The sequence below is a fragment of the Uloborus diversus genome, unplaced genomic scaffold, assembly GCF_026930045.1.
Source record: "Uloborus diversus isolate 005 unplaced genomic scaffold, Udiv.v.3.1 scaffold_153, whole genome shotgun sequence".
NCBI lineage: Eukaryota > Metazoa > Arthropoda > Arachnida > Araneae > Uloboridae > Uloborus > Uloborus diversus.
The window spans coordinates 95,347-117,765 of record NW_026558243.1 but is presented as its reverse complement, the minus strand read 5'-3'; the positions used below and the strand labels follow the sequence as shown (position 1 = coordinate 117,765).

The window sequence follows — 22,419 nt, the reverse complement described above, 5'->3', positions numbered from 1 at the left end:
TTTCTGAAGAAAAACGTTGTTGACAATGTGAAGAGTTCCTATAGGCTGTTGCGAAGCGGATTCCGTTGCCAGAAACAGAAAAAGTTAAAAATGTTTCAACTCTCGATTCCGTCTTGTTTCTGCCGCTCGGAAAAGGAAACAACCGGAAGTGGGAAGGTTTTTCTGTTTCCGTTGTCCGTTTCCGACGACTTTCCGGTGATGTGGAGTCGCGGCTTTACTCATTCATTTGGTCAAATACATACTTGCCAACGCTACTGTTTTTAATGGGAGACTCCCGTTTTTTGCTTCCATCTCCCGTTTTTTACTATTTTCTCCCGTTTTTGCAGTTTTTTCAGTCAATTATCAAAAAGTTTCACTTTCTTCTCAATAGATGGCGCCCTTTTCTAGTCGATCAATGTCAGGGAATAAGAATTTTTCCAATTAATATCTCATTTAGTAAACAATTTTTTGGAAGCTACATTGCGTCTTACATTGCGTGTTCAACGAAGCGCGTGCTTTGCCGAAAATTGCAGCAGATTTCAATCCTTTCGCATCTTGAAAATACTTCAATTATTTTGAAGGTTTGAAGTTATTTTAACATGTGCTGCCCTTTACCCACTCATTTTATATTTTATTTTCATTATATATTGATTTTTTTTTCGGATTTTTGTAATTAAATTTTTGTAGCTACTTTTTTGGTTGAGACTGAGGAATATACAAAACTTAAAGCAAATTCACTCCTTACTATTTATTTTTTCATTTGCAGTATGTTTTTCTATCTGCTACCAATTAGTTTATCAGCAAAAAATCCCCATTTCACTTTAAATTTAGTATTCATGTTATTTAAAAGCATAATTTAATAGTTCTGTTGTGAAGATATGTCGCTGGTGAATCACCTATATACTTCTAGTGGAATCTCCTGTTTTTTCTTCTTCGAAGGTTGGCAAGTTTGCAAATATATTTTTAATAATAGAGCAGAAAATAATATTTCATTATTAAAATTTTATATATTTCACTTTGCTGCAGGAAAAAAAAGTGAAATTTCCACTTTTTCAAAAGGTACAAATTTGCTGCAAAAAATAAAATAATGTTTCAGTAAAAGATTTATTATTCAATACATTGTGCTATTTTTGTGTACTTAAAATTTTCAAAATCTTAAATTTTCAAAATAAATTTCCCATTTCTTAACTTCAAAAGAGGTAAGTCTTCACCTTTACCCCCCCCCCCCCTACATTTGTTAACCTGTTTAAAAACTGTGTTAATTTTGTTTTCCAGAAATCAGTGAAAATTTCCATGGTTAACAATCTGGACACTTTTCCTGTTAGACACCACAACCCACAAACAGAAGTTTCAATCAATATCACACCATTACATAAACTGGCTTCTTTTGCTGAGGAATAAACCAGTTAATATGTTATAACGTCTGAATATAACTTGCCAAATCTCAAAACAGTTAAACGAAAGAAAGAGGACTTATTAGTGTTTAAGAAATAAGGGGTCGGTTAGTCACATAACACTGCGACGCCCATCCCAAATTTTTGAGCAAGTCTGCAGACTTTCTGAATCGGAGAGTTTTTTTTCTACCCTCTTTCCGCATGAATCGGTCAAATTTAAAGTTGATAAATGCAACCCAAAGTGAAACAGAAAAACAAAAGTTTAAAAAAGCACCTAAATCCATATTAGGATCCCAAGCGGCTGAGAGGTCTAACACAATTGCTCTAGCACTGAAAATTAAGGCACAGGTAGTCTGTGCCTCAGTTTTCCATTTCATTCTTAAGATTTTTAGCCTATGTTTTGCAAGTAATTTGTCATTTTACGCCAAATGAAACCACAACATGGTTTCTTGAGCTTAAAACAATGTCATTGTGTTTGATATTATTTTGAAGGAAATTTATTGAATTTTCCAGATTGAATGACTGTTTTTGACAGACATGCATATGTTTAAAATTTGAGGTGAATAAGAGACATTTCTGATTTTTCTCTTTAAAAATTTTGCAGGGTGGCGACAGATCAGGGAGATGAGAGAAAAGTCAGGGAACTTTATTAATCAGGGAATTTTGAAAAAATAACAAAAAATCAGGGTTTTTTTTTATATTTTATGAAGGAAAAAAATTGTTTGCTTTACAAAATTAAGTACTCTAATTCCTTACGCATTTTTCGCCAATTATCTGTTCAAAAATAAAAAGGAAAATTAATGAGGTGCAATTATACACTGCCGCATATTTGTGCATCTTTTTTCCTCAACGTCAAAATATTGAATCTTACTTATTAACCACAGGATGAACTTCCAAAAATTGCTTCTGTGTCTGTTAGGTTGTTTATTTTACCTAGCTTGAAATTTCCTTTTACGCTTTCAATGCTACGTAAAATAAACAACCATACAGGCAAAGAGGAAGCCTTCATTAATGTCTTAGCTCCTTTGCCTTTATTTCATTTTCTCGAAGTAATTAGCATACTGTAATCACAATTTCAAGAAGAAATCTTTGGTTTTTGAATTAATACTATAAAAGCTTAAATGTTATTACTTCGCATTTTTAATTTAATTGCTAAAATTGAACTTTCAATAAAAAAACTTTGCTCTTTGCCGTTATACTATTTGTTGTCACCGCAGATTATAAATGTTTTCTTTTCTTCAGACTTAAGTGATTCTTTAATTTTATAACCGAGTTGTATTCTTTTATATATTTTGAAATTAACTAATTCCTTTTTTATTCTTTTCTTTTTTTTTTTTCCTTGCATTTCAAAATTATTTGTTACAAAAGCAATCTAAGATTTTTTTCGTTACATACTGAAATCATTTAAAATAGTTAACTTACTTAAGTATCTTTATTTTTTTATCGTTAAAATGCTGTGTATTCATTCATTAAAACCTATGTTCTTGATTAGAGAAAAACTCCCTATGAATGGATGTCAAATGGTTTCATCTGTTTTGCATAAATATTTCAATTAGTTATATAAGAATAACTACATTACTTCTATTCTTTCACTATTACTTGTTATTCTTGCAACAATTATTATACTGTTTGAAAACTTAGTTCAAAATAATTTCAATTACTCTTTACTTCTATCATAAATACACATGTTTTTAAGAGTAATTTTAATAGTTTCTTAAAATTCTTATGCTGAGTGGTTTCTGGAAGTAAAGTTTTTTTTAAATAATTTTCTATAATCTTTCCATGTAGAAAAATTTAATATACTGTTTTGTAGGTTTCCCCCCCCCCCCAAAAAAAATAGACTTGATATGTTTTTTAACCATTTTATTAAAAAAGTAGCACATTTTTTAAATATATCTTTAGTTCAACAACTTTACACAACTTAAAACCTTTAAAATACTGCATTTTATACAAACATACAATGGATTTCAAGTAGAGCAAAGAAAGAAAACCATTATCATTGGTAACGTAAATCAGGGAAATTCGATGAACTTAATCTGGGAAATCAGGGAAAGGCAGGGAACTTTTTTTCACAGTTCCTGTCGCCACCCTGTTGCTTTTTAAAACAGCAATAACTTAAAACTTTAGTGATTTTTCATATAGTTTTATGCATGAAGATTCATTCTTTCTGAGTATATGTGTGCAGTGATTTTCTTTATCCAACGAATAATTTTATTTTTTTAAATTAAAAAGCTTTCCAGAAATTAATTTCTCCCTTCTGTTAAATTTTTTTAAATAAATTTACTGTATGCAAATATTAAAGAGTTTCAAAATAAAAGATGCACAAGTAAAATTTAATAGTGTTATCTTATTTTGTATTAGTTTTGAAAAATTTCTACTAATTAGAAGAAATATAGCCGTAACAGAGAGGTCATGTGTAACAGAAGGAACAAAGCTGTAACACCCTCTTTGTTACAGCTTGACATTCGATATTTTATTAAAATCTCACTTGCTGACAAAAGGAATTCTAGGAATATATAAATGGTTAGTAACATCTTGTTTAACTCAGTTTCCTCAGTGTTTGATCACACTAGGGTTTGTCTGCTCTTTACAAACTCCAATTTTAAGAAAAGAAAACAAGGACTCTTAAACTCCTGAATTTTACTACTACAGTCGAACCTCGCTATAGCGAACCTGCGATATAACTATCCCACGAGTGTATTGAACCTTTTAATTAGTCCCAACTGCAGATCTATGTTTTAAATGTATTTTGAAATGCTTGTAATGAACCTTAGATACTGTAGACGCTATAACGATCCAAAAATTTCTGAAATTTTCAGTTTTTCATTGCATTTGTCCCAGTTATGTTCCTTACCAAATTTCCCATAGGCAAACACCATCTTCTGCAATAGACCATCTTCATTCCCCCTTTTCACCAGAATACTCCGGTTCAAACCACACTTCTCGCCTATTGTTCCTCTGATAATATTGTACAGGGTTCGTACGCTCTTTCAAAACTCCTCCAATACTCCTTCATTTATAAAAAATTTTTGAAGGGCTCTTCAGACTTCTTCATTTCGGTTTTAACTCCCTCAAAACTCCTTCTTTTTTATTTCAAAACTACATAATCTTCCTGTATAACAAAAAGTTAAAATACTTCGATTGACAACTAACTTCGTCACTAAGGCGATTTTAATGTAGTAATTTTGTGCATTTTTTTTTTTCGATTTACATATTGATCATACTTAATTCATAAAAGTTGAAGGTGAAATTTTTATTAGAAGACTAAGACATTTCATAAGTGAAGTAAAACATGCTTAAATGGTGCTTGGCTATTTTTTCAAGTTTTATGATTATTGTTTTTTCTCCACCACACTCTCAGCAGCAAAAGTCAAGTTGTCTAATTATTATTTAAATATTTAAAACTACATAAGTAAATGTACTACATTAAGTGATTGTGTTAAAAAAAAACAATTGTTTAGTTAATTGCAGTTATGATATTGTAGAAAGGGTCATCCACAAGTGATGTCATGCTTTGAGGAGGAGACAGGCTCATGAAATTGTGACAAGGGGAAGAGAGAGGGTGATAAAAGTGACATCACACAGTTAGTGTACCAATATGTTTGTAAAAAATATAACGTGACAAGAGGAGAAGTTTGGGGTGAAGTGTGACACTTTGTGATAAAGGGTGCTGATGGTCAAATATATTGAAAAAAAAGTGTGACATCATTTAATGACTCTCCATTAGTACTCCTTCAAAATCTCATTTTACTCCTTCAAAACTCCTTCATTTTATTTCTGAAACTGAGTACGAACTCTGTTGTATTGTGAACTTCACACTGATCATAGTTAAATAAAGAAATTTTTTTAAAAAAATCTATTGGATTAAGTTAAATTTCATCTAAAAATGGGAAAGCTGCAAAAGTCTATTTTCAAATTTTTCTTTTCTAAATTTACTGTAGTGAGTCACAATCTGGCAGAATTGTAATTCTAAGGCAGCTCTCAGTGTTTTGAGAAAACTTGACTACAGAAATTAGATATACAAGTTGTAGATTTGTTTACAAAAGTTGCCATTAAAACTGACGAAAGCATATGAAAGCTTGCAACCAAAAATAACATTTTCCTTCTCATATTATCAATAAAAGAAAGATACATTTCAGTAGTTTAATTACTGACTACCATAGTTAACATTAAAAATTTATTTGTTATCCTTTTCACAAAAAGAAATGTGTGATCAAGTTATTCATTACAGAAGTTTCTTAGCAAGTGTGGTCTTACTTTCGAAAAATCGGATGTAGCGAATCCTCGATTATAGCGATATCCTAAGCCAGTCTACTGTGGGTTCGTTATAGCGGGGTTTGACTGTATCTAATTACAAACTACTTTTCTGTCTATAAATAGCATTAAATTTTTTCTCCTACCTTAAAATTATCTTTACTTAAAGTTTGGCTAATCCCAAGGACAGTGGAACAAATGAATCTACCTAGTTTGAGAGTATTTAGGCAGAAAAACCGACTTTCTTATTCGAACAGCTTATCCCTTTTTCACCATCAGGATTTTAATGCCACTTAGTCCATGTGAGCGGGCCTGTCTGCCTCTTTCCAATCATAAAAGCCTTAAATTTTGCTCATAATACATTTCTTGATTCGTAATAATTCAGCAAACTGTTTTATGTATTTTTAAGAAAATTGGGAGGCTAACCTCATCCACTTTACAGTAATCATCTTTGGTATTTTACTATACGAGTAAATGGTGTTTGAGTATTCGTACCCAGGAATTGATTACTGTATTAATCACAATTCTTATATCATTTAAGCTCGGTAAATTGAAAAAAATGTCAATTATTTTTAAAAAAACGCATTTCTTAGCTTTTGATTCCCAATTTCTTTTTATATCCTCCAATTATAGAATAAATGTAAAAATGAACTACTTTTGCTTTGTGAAGCAATTTTGAATGAATTAAACATGTTTTTTTTCCTAGAATTTTCTTGTATTACCAATTTTTTTTCGGTGTACGAAATTTTGATCTACTTTGAAGATTAAAATAATTTTAAAGATTTTTCTAAAAGATCCTTTGTTTTTTGAATTTCCTCTAGTTCTATCATGTATGAGTAAAAACCTTATTTAAAAGCATGTCAAAATCAAACATTGCTTCCCAAAGAATTGCTTGATACCCCCTCCCCCACCAGGTTGATGGCATACCCCTTTAAATGTTACAAATCTCCTCTCCTCCATAGTAACAATAAAAAATATTCAATAAATGTCATACAAGTCAGAAAATGCAAAGACAAATAAAAAAGGCGAAATTTTGTAAACTTTAACCTTTATAGTTTTATTAACAATACAATCGACAGCATATTTTGTTTTTCAACTTTAAACATTAATGCATAGAATACAAAATAATCACTTATTAAAATAATTTTATTTTCACCTTTAATCACTTTCTAATTTATTAGCAATTTAAAAATTAGACTTCTTACTGATGATGTTAACTTTAAAAGTAACATTTTCTGCTTGGCAGAAAAAAATAAAGTTTTGGTAAACCATCATAGATGAAATAAATTTCCCATTGGAGGTTCAAGTGTATTAAAAAAACAAATACATGAATTTGACACCCAGTCACATTTTGTGTTGTAACTACAGAAAACTTTTGTTCAAAAAAAAAAAAAAGATAATAGAAGAAAACAATGGTCACACAAGCAGACAGTAATCAAGATTCAGCTTTAGTCTACCCAACCTTCACGTGGACAATTGTCAAGCAACCAGTGAAGACAAAACCAAGTGACTGAGTACAGTAGAGGGAGAAAATGTTCTTAATCTATAAGATAAAGTATGGTTCTGAAACTTGTAAGTTGGTTTTATGACAATAAATTTCTTAGAAAAAAAACAAAGTAGTTGGGACTAACAAAAACCGTTGTGAAAAAATTGTAAGAATTTAATTTATAACATGATTAAAACTTGTGAAGATGAAGCTGACTGCTCTAAGAGCTAATAAATGCATCCACTTCCCCCTTAAAAACCGATATTTCTCTGTTTATCTGATGAGTGATAGAAGAACCCAACCTCAAAAGTTGAGAGTTCTCCAACTTCAGCATTCGTTCTAAATAAGTATAAAGAAAAGCTGATATATTAATTTTTTTTTTCATTGTGATTTATCTAATTAACATGCATTGATGGTGCTGAGTGCCTGATTTTATTTATTTTATTTTTAATCTAGTAGAGAGTAGAAAATCCTTTGGTAGGTTTTTGTGCGTTTCAAAAGTATATTTTGATCATCACTAACTTGAATAAAACTCCAAACCGAACCAATTTTATTGCATAAGTTTGTACCACTTTTAATCTAGTTTCCGAGAATATATTGGATTTTGGAAGTTTTGGAGGGCTAAAAATGCTATTTAGCACTTTCTGAGCACAAGTCAATGTCCGAAATGAAACTAAATTTTGCTGTTTAAAGATTTTTTTAGTTATTTAAACTGATTTAAACATTAAATCTAATTATATATGACTTCACAGTACAATACCAATCAAAATACAAAAAAAAAAAAAAAAATTACTCTCTATCTCGAAAAATAAATCTTTTATAGTGAAAACTGTATGTACAGTTGCTGGATTTTGCGATTTTTGCAAAACGGGACAAGTTTTTGGGAAAATTTTAAAGTGCTGCCATTCAAAAAGTAATAGCCATCTTAAGATAAAAATTTTGTTATTCTTATATCCATGTATAGAACAGCCTCACGAAGTTTCAAGATCTGAGAACCTCGGGTGTCCACCCCTGGATGAATTGACATGGAATTTTGTGAACTTCAAGGCTCATTTAAAAGAAAAAAGACTTAAGGCTATATGAATTTAAATCTTAAACCTCAAACATGGAAGTTATTTATTTTTAATACACATGGTAGATATTGCTGTACAAAATGAAAAGATGTAGCAAATACCTTGGAAGTGTTATCTTTGAGAAATAAAATTTTGAAGTGCTCTACAATAAATTTATATTTTAATGAAATGATTATAAGCTAGTAACAAATAATGTGCTAAACATGTTTCTTATAATGCCCAAACCAATTATAAAATTAAATGTTTCAAGAATGTATTAGTTCAGCATGGTATTACAGTCAAACCCCGCTATAATGAACCCCTCAACGGACCGACTTGAGAGATCGCTATAACCGGGGGTTCGCTACATCCGATATTCCAAAAAATAGTCAAAATTCAGTAATATTTTACAATAATAATCATCATAATTGCACAATGACTTAATTAGTAGTTAGGGTAATAAAATTAAGTTTTAGAAATAACTAGTAACTATATTTTATTCAATAATAAGCAAATTAAAATTTTACTTTTTTTTTATTTATCAGTAGCATGGAAGAAAGACGTTATTTTCGGTTGAAAACTTTTGAATTTTATATACATATCAATTTTTTTCTCAACTACTGCAAAAGAATCCACAATATGTTTGTCAATGTTTTCAGTCGCAAAAAAATTGTTCAAAATATTTACAGCTGCTTTTGCAGCAGAAATGGACCCAAGATTTTTTGTTTGATTTATAAACTAGAGAGAGTTTCTTCACATTCTTAAAGCACCTGGGTTTATTCGATTTTCCAATAACCATCAACTTTCGTTTTTCAGAGCCAGTCATGTTAGCACAAATAAGTGGTTATCCGTGTGTTGGAGTGTTTTCCGCCGACACATTTTTCACCTTTTAACTTCAATGTTTGATTTGGAGTCAGCTTATAAAATAAGCCCGCTTCGTCAGCGTTAAAAATATCCTCTTCGTCGTAATCTCGAATGATGTCCGGCCACACATTTTGCATCCAATCCTTCACATCAGAAGAGCACACACTTGCAACTTCACCCACAAATTTTCCACTCGTTATGTTGTGCCGTTTCTTGATTCTATCCAACCACCCGTTAGAACAGACAAACCCTTTTTCATTAAAATGTTCGGCAAATTCATTTGCCTTTGCCTGCAGAATGGCTCCCGTTATCGGTACATTTCCGTTCCTCTGCAGAGTGAACCACTTAAATAACGCTTCGTCTACATTTTCCCTTACTGCTTTTCGCATTTTTTTTACAGCCGTTTATGTTTGTTTCATAGGCAGAAACAATTGCATCACGGTTCTGCCAAATAGTGGCTACAGTAGATTTTGAGAGCGAAAATTTTTTGCAAAGTGAGGATTAGGTTTCGCCACTTTCTAATTTGCGAATTAATTGCACATTTTCTTCAACAGAAAATGCTTTGCCTTTATTTCGCCTGGCCATGATGATTTCTACCTAGTTCACACGATTATCCGCAGTGGAAATTAAACTAAAAATCAGAGCAAACGCACGAGTGACCAATAATCTCGTCCTCTGACTAAAACCAGTTGAGAAAATTGAGGGAGCTTGAAAACCGGCTCGCCCCCCCCCCCCCCTGAAGAAGCAGCTTCTCTTGCAAGGAACAATAAATGAGGAATGTGGTTTGGACTAGAGATTTCCTAGAAAAAGGGTTGAGAATTGTAGAAGATGGAGTTTGCTGAGAGAACAATCGCTAATGAATTTCATTGGGGCATGTGCAAAGAAGAACTTGAAAAATCAGACATTTTAGGATCGTTATATCCGATTTTTTCGTGTTTCTGGATCGTTATAAGCATATGGAATTGTATTAATGACATAGGGCTTCAGTTCGGACCAATTAAAAGGTTCGCTACAACCGGGAGATCGCTATATCCCGGGTTCGCTATAGAGGGGTTTGACTGTAGTACAATTTTCTTACTTAGAATCAAAAATGATTTCTTCAAACTGGTTTTCAGGTCAATTAGATGTTCCATTATCCCAAGCAGGACTCAAACAGGCTGAACTTTTGGGTGTACATTTACAGTACCAGCAGTACAGTCATGTGTATGCTAGTGATCTTGCAAGAGCCATGCAGGTATCTCTACATGCTTTTACTTCCTTAACTGTGTTATATTAGCTGCTTTAACGTGAGACTTTTACAGCTTGACCATAAAGAGATGGCAGATGGCCTTGAAGCAAAAACTTAATTTCTATCATTTGTAATAGGTTGTTATTTTGTAATAGATAGGATTAGCGAGAGTGCGCCTCTCACTACTTGGCGCTTTCTTGCTGATTTTACCAATTACAAATGATTGGTGGCATTGATTAGGGGGGGGTGGGCAGGCACTTTCTATGGTTCAATTATTTATTTTATTTTCCAACTTAGGAGAAAAAAAACTAGAGATTTTTAAAAAAGCAAAAGTTTCAGATCATAATTATTTGTTTTACTTTGTATATCTGTTTAAGAAATATTATGTAGCACGAGCAGTAACTTATAGTTTATATATTGGTGGTTTAGATATTAGTAAATCAGTTTACCTAAAACAAGCCATACTTGCTTAATGAAATTATTACCAAATTTTTGTGACTTCTCAAAATACTTTGGTGTAAATAATGAAAGTCTGATTGAATTGGTCATTTTGAAAAGAGGTCAACTCCATTTTTTCAAAATTTTCAAGGGAAAGAAAAAACGTATATTCACCCTATTTTTTAAATTTCATTTAATTTTTCTTTTAAGATGTGATGAAACTTATTTGAAATTGACACGATCCCGAAATTTTCCTTTAATAATTGTGTAAAAACATTTTTTAACGGGAGATGACCCGTTTTCAAAATGAACTTAGGTTTTTCAAAACAAATGAGCCTGGAAATTGTTAATCATTGTTTATTCTTACAAAATATTGAATTTTAAAGTGAAAAATGAAAAGAGGAATTTAAATGACAAAAAAAAATCTAACCAAAATTCTTCAGCTGCTTCTTCGATTGATGTAGCGGGCCAATCGTACTTTTTCTGCTAGATATTTTTATGAGCATCTGATATATTTTGATATAATTTTTTTAAATCCTTTTTTTTTCATTTATTAGAATTTTCTCCTGATGAGCGGGATTGTTTGCTGGGTCTAAGATAAAAAGCTTTGGCATTTCTGTATTTTTTAAAAGGCAAAACATTTCTTCTACTAAGAAATCAATGAATGGTGTTGCCCTTGCAACACCAGGTTCAAGATTTGTAAACACAAACTCGTAAAAGTGGTTTACAGCAAAAAAAAAAAAAAAAACTTTTGCTCCTTGGAAACCCCTTTTCAGTAACTTCTACTTCACTGATCTTTCTTTTTAAAATCTGGCCACCAATTTTTAAAATCTGCTACATCCTGATGTGTCACATACTTTACATTGAACTTTTTAGAATTTGAGGAGGATACGATAAAATCTTCACGTTGTTGAGGTGTGCGAAAACATGGAGGAGCTCATTATGAAAAGGGGTCATCTCCTAAAGATGACTCTTTTTCAAAATGTACACTGGTGGGGAGTCTTACACCAAACTACCTCGGAAAAATAGATTTGAGTCGTTTTCACATGAAACTAATGTGTTGAAGTTAATGGGGTGGGAAATCGCCATAAAGTGAGTTTAAAAAAATGAGTTGACCCCTTTTTAAAATGACCAATTCAATTCATGTCTAAGTGTTTCTTTATGGAAAGTTATTGTGTACATAATTCATCAAAATCTTAATATGTGAGTAAAACTGTAAAGTTTGCATCAATTACCACTCATATGCTCTAAAAACCATCCTTAGCAAAATTTTGTATTTTTTCTTTTTTTTTCTTTAATTTTTTTTTGCTGCCGCCAAAATTCGGCTTTTAGTTGTCGTTTTTTCTTTTGCCCCCCCCCCCCCCCTTCCTACACACACACTTTTCAGTCCCAATTGCTGCCTCTGCAAATGATATAAACGGTGTTTCCGTTGCAAGGTCACCTGTCATCTCTCTGCGATCAAGCTTTATCTCCCATATCCTTGCTCCATCTCCAGAAAAATCAGTTGGAAAATTCACCCTTCACATGTGTAGGACATAGCACCCGAGAAAACGGTTTTGTCCAGCATTCTTAGCGGCTATACCTAGCAAGTGCTCTCATACCTATCTACGAGTGCTAGGTATTACTCGTCGGTAATACCTAGCACTCGTTCCGCGCAGTACATTCTGGGTAAAGCAGGATGAAGAAAGATCTACCTTTACCTGGAAAATAACTGCAATGTGGTTTAAAGCAGGTTTTTTCTGGGGTAGAAAAGCTTCATGTGATTAGGGTTATTTAGTGCTGGTAGATGAAAAGAAATGTTTGGGGAAGTCACCTTGGGGTTTAGGGGAATGCACATATTTGTAACTACAGCAATGACTGCATATAATTGTGTTAAAATGTTTTTAATACAGTGTGGCACTTGATTGTCAAAAAGAGCTGAGGTCACAATTTCGTTGATAAATACCAAACGGCTGATTTATCTTATGCCATTTTGCCGACATCATTGTCAATTTTTTTGTACTTTCTGAAATATAGAATTCATATGGTGCATTTTGAGTTATAGAGGCTGTCACTCAAGCTTTTAAATACACACAAGCAGTAAATATACATATCTTTTAATCCCTTTTTCTTCTGCTGAAGTAATGGTGAATTGGCAATTAAACCTCCATATTTTATAAAACAGTGCAATGTGTTTGTGACCTGAATTGAGCATGGTGCATATCTTGGGGTAGAAGAAATCTGATTCTTGAAGGGGGGTTTACAGAAAAATATTGCCAGGATTTACTATCTGAGACTCAGAGAAGTTTGCGCGTTACGTAAACTAGTTAAAACAATAAAAGAAGATAAAAACAATGTTTTATCGCACAAAGTTGCAGATAAATGCGTACATGTGTTTCAGAGGTGTGTTTTCAAGGAGTCCTTTTTTCAATGCGAAATAGTGAGCTTTTGGATGTAAAGATATTCGGTAAAATCAAGGGGAGTGAACAGCAGACAGCTTAAATAGCAAATCAAACAAACATGACAACATGAAGATCAAGTGTAGTAATTTCACCCTGCCAGTCACAAAGTTTTCTGACTATTCTTTCAATTGCTTATATTTCATGGGTAGTAACTAGGGCTTGCAATACTGGTATTGGTACAGGTATTAGAATTTCCTTAAAAACATTCAAAAATATAATATTTTCTTGCCGTATTTAATTATTTTGTGCAAAAGGTGCATTATTTACTTATTGAGAAGAAACATAAAATGAAGAACAAATGTCATACGGTCAAACCTTGTTAACACGAACTTGAAGGGGACGCCAAAATATTTCATGTTAACCGAATTTCGCATTGACGGGTTTCCATGTTTACTGGTTTTTGTCTAAGCAGACAATTTTTTTTGTTTTTGTATCTCAGAAAATATATTAACCGAAGTACCTTTGTACAAAAATGTATACCCAAGCATTTATATTTAAGTAAGAAACACAAGTAATTCGGAACAGAGGCAATGGCTATTTGGACCATTTCTCTATCACCATGCATTTTCAAACATCTGATTTTTCCTTGATCTCAAGACTGGATTTTCGCTGCAGTGTTGACGGGTAAAAAACACTTTATTGCTTTTAGCCTTTAAACCAATACATGGGCAGTGTTGGCATAAATATTATTTTATTTTTATTCTCGGTCCACAGCCGATAATTTAAAGAAAATAATTTTAAGTTAAGTGTACCTACTTTAAGCCCAGTCTGGTAAAAGTAGAACTTGTCAACTAGTTGGTGCTAACACTTCAATCGACGATTCCCCCACGCCATAATTAATGGCGATTGTTTACTGAAACCATCGAAGATTGCATGTCCCGATGTGTCGATTCAGAAAGAGTTGAGTTGTCACCTGATTGATTCGAATTAATTCCACTTGTTGACCGCACGTGCTATGGAGAGGAGTACGAATATTCGCGGCAGTGGAATAAACAAATGAGTGATGGTCGAAGTAGAAGTTAGTGTGGTGACGTCATCGAGGCGTGGAATCTCATTGGTTGATGAAACATATATAATGTGGCGAGTGGCAGCACTCGGAGCAGGAGCAGCGATCACTCTCTCTTCTCTTCTCTCAACGATCCCCAGTTGTTGTTTTGATCGTGAAGCCTAGTCCGGCTCACGTGTGGGGGGGGTTTTCCCCGCGATGCTTGCGGGGGTTTTTGTGGTATGTGAAATTAAATCTTCCAAGTCCTGGAATTAGTATGAGTCCAGGTGAAGAAACATTTGTGTTGTGTCCGGCTAATTAATACAGGGGTCTGGCCAGAGGATATTTGGGTCCGTTAACGGACCCTTCACAAAAATCTGATCAAACAAAACGGACCTTTCACAAAATTCCGATCAAACAAAACGGACCCTTCACAAAATTCTGATAAACAAGATCGGATCTGTCAAATTGTTTATTGAAAGAGCAAATCTGAAAGCAAAATAACGCATATTTCTGTGTATAAACCGATAATTTTTGGAACCTTTTTTTAAGTCAAAGTAGAGGGATCAGCTTACACAAAATCGGCTAATTTTGAAAAAAAAAAAAAAAATATCGGCACTCTTGGAATGCTGCAAGCGATAAAAAATGGCTACTGCCAAATAAATATAATGGTTGTTTGTTTTATCACAGCTAATTAGCAGTGGTGTTTTTGTAAACTTTTCTGAAAAAGCATTGGTAAGCACTTTTCTCCGCTTATGATTTAATAAACAATAATAATATATATCTGCGAAATGAACTTAGAACTGCAAAGGGATAGTAAGGGTGAGGAAAAAATATGATCGCTTCAGATAGTGTTACCAACTTCAAAATTATCACAACTTAGCGTCTGGCGTTGAACCTTTATAATGACTTGATTAGAAAATATTCTCATCATTTTGCCAGCTTGTCAATATTTGCGTTTTTACGGTGCGGTGCGATGTTTAATTGTTTTTTTGGGAGAAATTTATATGGGTTTTGATTTTTCGATGCTAACAAGGATGATTAACTTTAAATAAACTCTTTTAATTACCGTTTTTTTTCTTTAGATGTCTACATTTTGAAAAATGCAATCTTTTAACATCCGATATGAGAATCACATTTTGTTCTTTTTTCAAGCTAACTTTGCTTTATTAGGATTCAAATAAATGAAAAGTCTCTTTATTTCTGTTAGAACTCTCATTTCAAGTTTTTAAAGCAAAATTCCATTTTCTGTTATGAGTCAAAACTTAAAATGCTAAATAGATGGTTTATTTTATTTTATTTTTTGGGTCAACTGTGTCCACAGATATTAATGATATGTTTATTATAGGACTCTAAAATGCAATTTAAAAATAATTTTATCAAAAATATTTCTTTTACAAGCTGTTTTTATACTTTTGATGCCTTCACTTTGAGAATTGCGATCTCTTTGCATCCGCTATGGGAATCCGATTTTTCGAATTTTTAATGATTATTACGCTTTGTTAAGAGGTAAACGATTGAAATATTTTTTTATTTTTGTTAAAATCACGGAATTTAGAAGTTTTAAACCAAATTCTGTGCTTTTTAAGAGTGTCTTGGGTCAAAAAGTTGAATGCTGAACCCTATTTTGAATTTTATTTTATTTATTTATATTTTTGTTACAATTATTTTAAGTACTGTACAGAAATATATCTAGTATAATTTAACATAATGTAGAATGGTAGATAAATATTGGTACTTGAAAGAGCGATGCCCCCCCCCCCCCCCCCCCCCGCCCGTCAAATATCAGAAAAAAAATCCAGAACGATTTTCTCAACGTAGAAGAGGAAAAATTCTCAACTTTAAGTTTAATTGATGCAGTTTGTGCCATCTCTAAATTCTAAAATTTCGTTTTAACAAAAAAAAAAAAAATTTTTTTTTTTGCGAAATTTTTTGGTTTTTCGCGAAATTTTTTGGTTTTTCACAAAATTTTTTGGTTTTTCACAAAATTTATTCATTTTTCACAAAATTATTTGATTTTTCACAAAATACGGACCCTGTGAAAAATCCTGGACAGACCCCTGTAATATTGCCGGGGAAGTGAGTTCCTATGTGTCTACCTGAGATGTTTACCGATCTACGAATTGTCTAATGTTGCCTTTCCATTACGGACATTCCTGAAGTGTGATCCGGCGGACCTTTTGTGTGTCTTCGAGTAGATCCTTCGGAACAGCCAGCGACTACATCGACATATTGGTGACATTTTTCTTTTATTTACTGGAACCACTTTTGTTATGATATTTTGGGGGTGTATTTTATGGGGATGTTATAAAAATTCTAGTCATATTTTATAAATGTATTTTTCTGAAACATGTTTTTTGCTTGTCTCCAACTTGACATTACACGGCCAGTTAATGTTGGCTTAGTTTAAATATCTTAACCTTTGGATTTTAAACTTAACTTTAATTATGCCAACAGGCAGAACAGGTGTCCAGAATTAGACTTTCTTTTTCATGATGAAATTTTACAGCTAGGTTTGTCAGCCACTTGTTGAAGATTTCACTGTCCATCCCATTTTTTTACTGTAAACATAGTCTACAGCTAAAGTTCGTACTTTCTTGAACGACGTGGTTTTTCCCGATTTTCCTACATAAGGAGAGAAATTTTCTCGCTGCCATCCATGTCACTTGCGTTCAAGTGCAGATCTTTCGACTTTCGAAAGTTATTTCATATAAAAGCATGGTAATTTTCTTTTTTCTTTTCACTTTTTTCTTCAAGACCTTAAAATTTTCTTTGTCTTATGTAAGATTTCGTCTAAATCTCTTGGTGTTAAGTGATTGATCTAACACTAATTTGTAACTTTATCTGACAGGGAATGGCATTTATTTCGCGCTAAGCGAAAATTCGTGTCAAGCGAGTTCGTGTTAACGAGGTTTGACTAATGAAAAGTCAATAATAGCAAGAAATATAATGCATCTATTTTATTGTCACTAAGCCTGGAACTCATTTAATTGAAAAAATTTACTGCAGTTGAAAATATTCTTTCTGAATTTACGCAGGCCAATGGTACTGTTAATAATACATGATACACCTCCTGTAATTGCTTGGAAGTCCTTCATCTTCAAATAATTCGGTCTTTAACTTGTTGGTTTTGTAAAAATCATTTTTATGGGTGTGGGTATTTCTTTTGTACTGTGGTAGTTTTTTTAGCTAAGCAGTTACTAATATATATAGTAACTGTTCTTCGAGTGACACTTCTTTTTCAGTATTATTATCGTTTTCAACGATTTCCTCTTTGTCAGAATAGGTTTGTGTTTGCTTTTTATCAACCCTTTTGTTTGAATATTTACGATGAATTTGAACTTGTTAGCTCCTTTTTATTTCCTTTTCTTATTTAAATTCTTTATAATTATGTAAGTTGCTGAAAATATATTTCAACTGATTATGCTTTACCTCACTGCAAATGTTCAAGATATCATAATAATCTCGCTTGGTATATAGCTGAATAGTGAAACCGAACAGCACGCTAATATCAGTGACCACAAATAATTGTTTGTTATACTAACAAAAATATTTCTCAAGACTCAGTATAGTTGAGACAAATGTTAAAAACAAAATCATAATGAATTGCTGCAATTGATTTTTAGAATTTTTTCATAGCACAAATACATTTGTAATTACACTTAAAATTAGTTTTTACTAGAGGCCAAGGCTATTAAATGGAGAAAATAAAAATGAGTTACAAACTCGCGAAAGTGCGATTCATCACACCATATGGTGATGAAAATATCATTTTGTAATCTTTTTGCTACTTTTATTCACTGGTAGTCTATAAATTTGCTTTTGAAGCCAAGTTTTTACTTCAATAGATTGATTTTGGAACTGTCTCATCGAAAAAGAAATTTATCTTGAAAATCCCAGTAGATATCCATAATTAGTTAAGTTAAAAACTATTTAATTAAAAACTATTATGTATTGCTAATATCGAAAATACCGGTATTCTACCCCAGCAAATACTGGTATTACAAAATAGCTCCAATTACCAGTATTGGAACCACTAGAACTACTTGAATGAATAATATTTGTACATAAAATACATACGTTTGTGGCAGCCTTTGCATTGTGCAAATATATTTTCAATTTATAAAAATGCTTGGAATGAAACTTACATATTATAATAAAATACATATTTTAATATTACACATCACAATGAAAATTAATTGGAGTTTAAAAAAACTGGCCTTTTCTGAAAAAATTTTGCTCAGGTTTTTTCATAAATATTACTGACTTCTAATAGCGGGACAGGCAAAGATCCAAGGTAACAAGAAGAAAATATTTTTTTCTTTAGCTCTTTGAAGTATTTAAATTTAAAAATACTATTGTTTTCCAAATTGCAAAAAAAAAAAAGATTTTCAGTGCTAATTTGTAGTGCAATTGATATAGATTGAGTTTGTAGCTCCTACTAGCGTCGTCGTCTAATAAATATTTAACACCAACAGAGCGACTGCATGCCAGAACACAACTACCCTCCCAAACTAGTCATGTGACTTCGGCACAGGTTTGCCTCAAGCTTTTCTCACTGAGACGTTGTAATCGCTCCCTCTTTTAGTATTTCTGCTCTATGGTGTTGACACACGAAAAAGGCTGCTTCTTTAATGTTTGTTCTAGTAAATCACAGAAGCTGCTGCTTTTAACAGTGCTGATGCTTGTTGTGTCAGAGCACATAGTCGACACTTTGTCAACTAATTTCCAGTCTTACAAATCTGCAATATTTTATAAAAACTTTTTTATTTGTGTGTATTTTATGAATACTCTTAAGGACTATATTGAACAGTAATTTTGTAACATAACTAGCTGTATAGGTGAAAACTGGGAACTTTAGTTAGTAGCCAGCGCCCAGTATACTCAATTTTATTGGCAGTCATTTTTTAAATTTGCTGCTGTTTCAAATTTCTTCCATATTGTGAAAGAGACTCATAGCATTGCATCCCGGCAAGGAAAGTGACACATCCCAAAAATGCAGCAATGGAGAAAATCAAGGTTTTGTGCAATAGTAGCTTTAAGCAATTTAGTCTCAAGTGTTAGAATATGCACAAACAATTGATAGTGTGATGTTTACGGGTTAGCTTTTGTTCCCTTGATTAATAATGCACACTTAAAGTTTGAAAATTTTACTTCTAAACTATGAACTTTTAATGATGTGTCTCTATTAATTGATTATATCATTTTTATGCCACTGTGCACCAGTTACGCAAGCTCATTGTGTGCAAGGTAAACGAGCTTTGGGAGTTTTGTGGAAGGAAAGAGCATCAAAATTGAACTTCAAAATCCATAGCTAGTACGTGTTTTTCCAAATTTTGAGTTGTCACTTTCCTTGCCATGGCGTGCTCTGTTAAGCATTGTTTTCTATAAAATTGTAACCTTTCAGCTATTCATGAGCATATCCTAGAAGGTACATGTAAAATACTTTTAGTTTATAATTGATGGGTAACAAATCTTGCATGACATATTTCTATTTATTCAAAATTTTATGAAAAATGAATTTATGTAAAGCATGCACATTTCATAAACTTGAATAAAATTAAACAAGGATATAAAAAATTAAATTATTCATTATTATAGCACTAAAGTATCATTAACTGGCATTTGTTGAATAGGATTAATTATTGAACATTTTCATCTGCAGAACCACTTTCTCATCCACTTGGTTTTTTTTCTCACCCATTTGCTAATTTATTAGTGTGTTTCAAATAATAATCAATTATTAAGCAAATGCTTTCAAAAAAACTTGAAAGGAGAAAATGCAATGTTTACTAGAGGGTTTTTTTTTTTTTCCCAAAATAATTGAATTTGAATTATAGCTATGGATTCAATGATGAAGTTATAATGTGATTATTACAATCAGCTCTATATAAAAAAAATTATTCAAAGTAAGTAAATGAAAAAATATTTTTACAAGTGAATTTATCCTCTTCTATATTGTGTTTTCCACTGCCTGATCACTGAGCAGGTATTTTTTCAATCAACATAAAAATGCACGCCTGTGTTGGGTCAGGAAGATACAGATTGGCGAATGGCTCTCTTTGGAAGGCAGGTGGCAGGGTTCAAAGTGAAAAAAACTGAATTCCTAATCTTGCATCTGAATTTCTCCCTCCTCTCCTAGTGGTGGGGAAAAGAAATACATTAGATAAACTCAGAACAGGGAGGGGGGGGTGCAAATATGATAACATTGGAATGTGCTAGTTAGTTGAAAGTGACCTTAGGCAGAAGTGGTAATCAATGACATATTTTTTAATTGCCACTTTTGCAAGTTAGTTTACCACGGTGAGTGGCAACTACTAATTTTCCATAATAACCAGCCTCTAGGGCGACTAGTTCGGTGTCTGCCTTAATCTCACTGCCTGCAGCTGCTTGTGCAACCTGCCTGCCGCAGACTGCATCTCTGTTCTCCGGAAGAACCAAAGTACTTCTGAGGTGTACTTGGGGAGGGGGGGGGAGGCTTTGCTGCGTGATGCTGCAAAACATTAATACATCAGCGCAGGAATGCCTATTGCTCTCAAGAACAATGCTGCATCCCTCTCAAATATCACAAAGCCCCCCCCCCCCCCCGTAAAAAAAAGCAAAAGAAATACTTACAAAACTAAAAGTTTCAATGGTGCAGTCTCTGCCATGACTTTGGCATCCCTGAATCAGCAGTGCATTAATAAAAATTACCATTTGAACCAGAAGCTATTCCACCAAGGTCAAGTATTCTGCAGCTTCGTTTTCTACCAACTTTGGCACAATTCCAACAGCAGACGGTCATACTTTTAAAGCTCATGAAATGTTGCTGAGAATTGAAGTTTCAATGAATATCTCCGCTCATTTAAGTCATAGGGAAACAAAACACTTCTAAACATGATGTCTGAAAAGTTACAAATCTATCGTTCCCTTGTTTAATCGTCAATTCTCTGGCATTTGGAGAAGTTAGAGTGACGTAAATAGACACATTTACAAAGATTTTGTACACTCTCTTTTTAATTGACATAATTACTTTTGGTAGCTATCCTATTTTTGATTAGTTGGGTTCTTTGCCAATCCATTCTGTTGTGCTGTGATGCAAACATTATCTGCTCTAAGCTAAAGGAGAGTGTTGTACCTTGGAAAGCTTTTCATATTTTAATGTTTAACACCAATTATTTGAATTAAATTTAAAATCTAAAAGTCACATTAAAATATCCAAACATGTCTCTACAATATATTTTTTTTAAATTTAGACAGTTTAAAGATAAAATATTTGCCAGCCATTTCAAGTAAGAGTTCTAAATTGTCCTAAGGTACAACATCCTATTGTACCTTAGAACACACCCTGTTGTACTATGGAACACTTTTCATGATTCAGGAAACAACCATATACTTAAACCAATTTTGCACCAAAAAACAAAAAAAAAATTTTTTTCATGGTAATGGATTAAATTATGAATAACGAATCATAAATAATGAATTATTATCTAACACTAAATTTGTTAAAAAAACTGCATCATATTAGAACATTTTCCCCATGTTTCCCAGCTTAATTATTAAGAACCATGCATATGATGTACCTTGGGACGTATCCTATGGTAAAATAGGTTTGGCTGTCCAGAGGTACAATCATAGGGTGGTTTAAGAAAAACCAAAATGGTGGTCAATCTAAGTGCACAATCATTATATAACCAAAATATTTAAAGTACTTCTCTTGAACAACAAAATAAAATTCAGTTGACACACTTACAAATACAGAGACCGAAAATGAAATTAAAACTAAGAAAATATTTACTTTGGAGTCATCAAATTTTCTTTCTCTCACAAAATCATCAATTTAACTCTTTTGATGCTGATTGTTACTATGGCACCATTTAGTGGTGAAGGTTACTCTTAGAGATTACAAAAAACATGGCTACTAAAAATAGATCCTTTAAAATTAACTGTGTCCCAAGGCGCTCTCCCCTACCTCTTAATATTGTTAGAAAGTTGTCAAATCTATCTGATGCATTGGAACCAAAGAAAGATAAAATGTAAATAAATTTCAAATTCTAAATTTTGGAATGTCTTATTCTATAGTGAAAATGAGATAAGATTTGTTTGTTTTTGCTTTTGGGTCGTTAGGTAAAAGTACATTTGTTTTGCATGACAACAAAGTCTACATTGAACTTATAGTGCTTCTTTGGTAACTTCTTGTCTTCTTGGACTTCTAATATTGACTGTATTTATCTCTTTTTCAGGTAATAGGAAAAGGTAATTGCCCAAGATTCGAGTTGGAATACTTTTGCAAAATGACTAAGAAAGTAACTCAACTCA

General features: G+C 32.5%; 1 protein-coding gene across 1 annotated transcript in view; it reads left to right on the top strand.

Annotated features, from left to right (window-relative positions):
• Positions 1–22,419, top strand: part of LOC129233058 (fructose-2,6-bisphosphatase TIGAR-like) — a 68,695-nt gene that overhangs the window by 22,421 nt on the left and 23,855 nt on the right. The window contains exon 3 of the mRNA XM_054867139.1: positions 10,145–10,263. Coding sequence (XP_054723114.1) covers positions 10,145–10,263 — 119 coding nt within the window. The remainder of the gene's footprint in view (positions 1–10,144; positions 10,264–22,419) is intronic.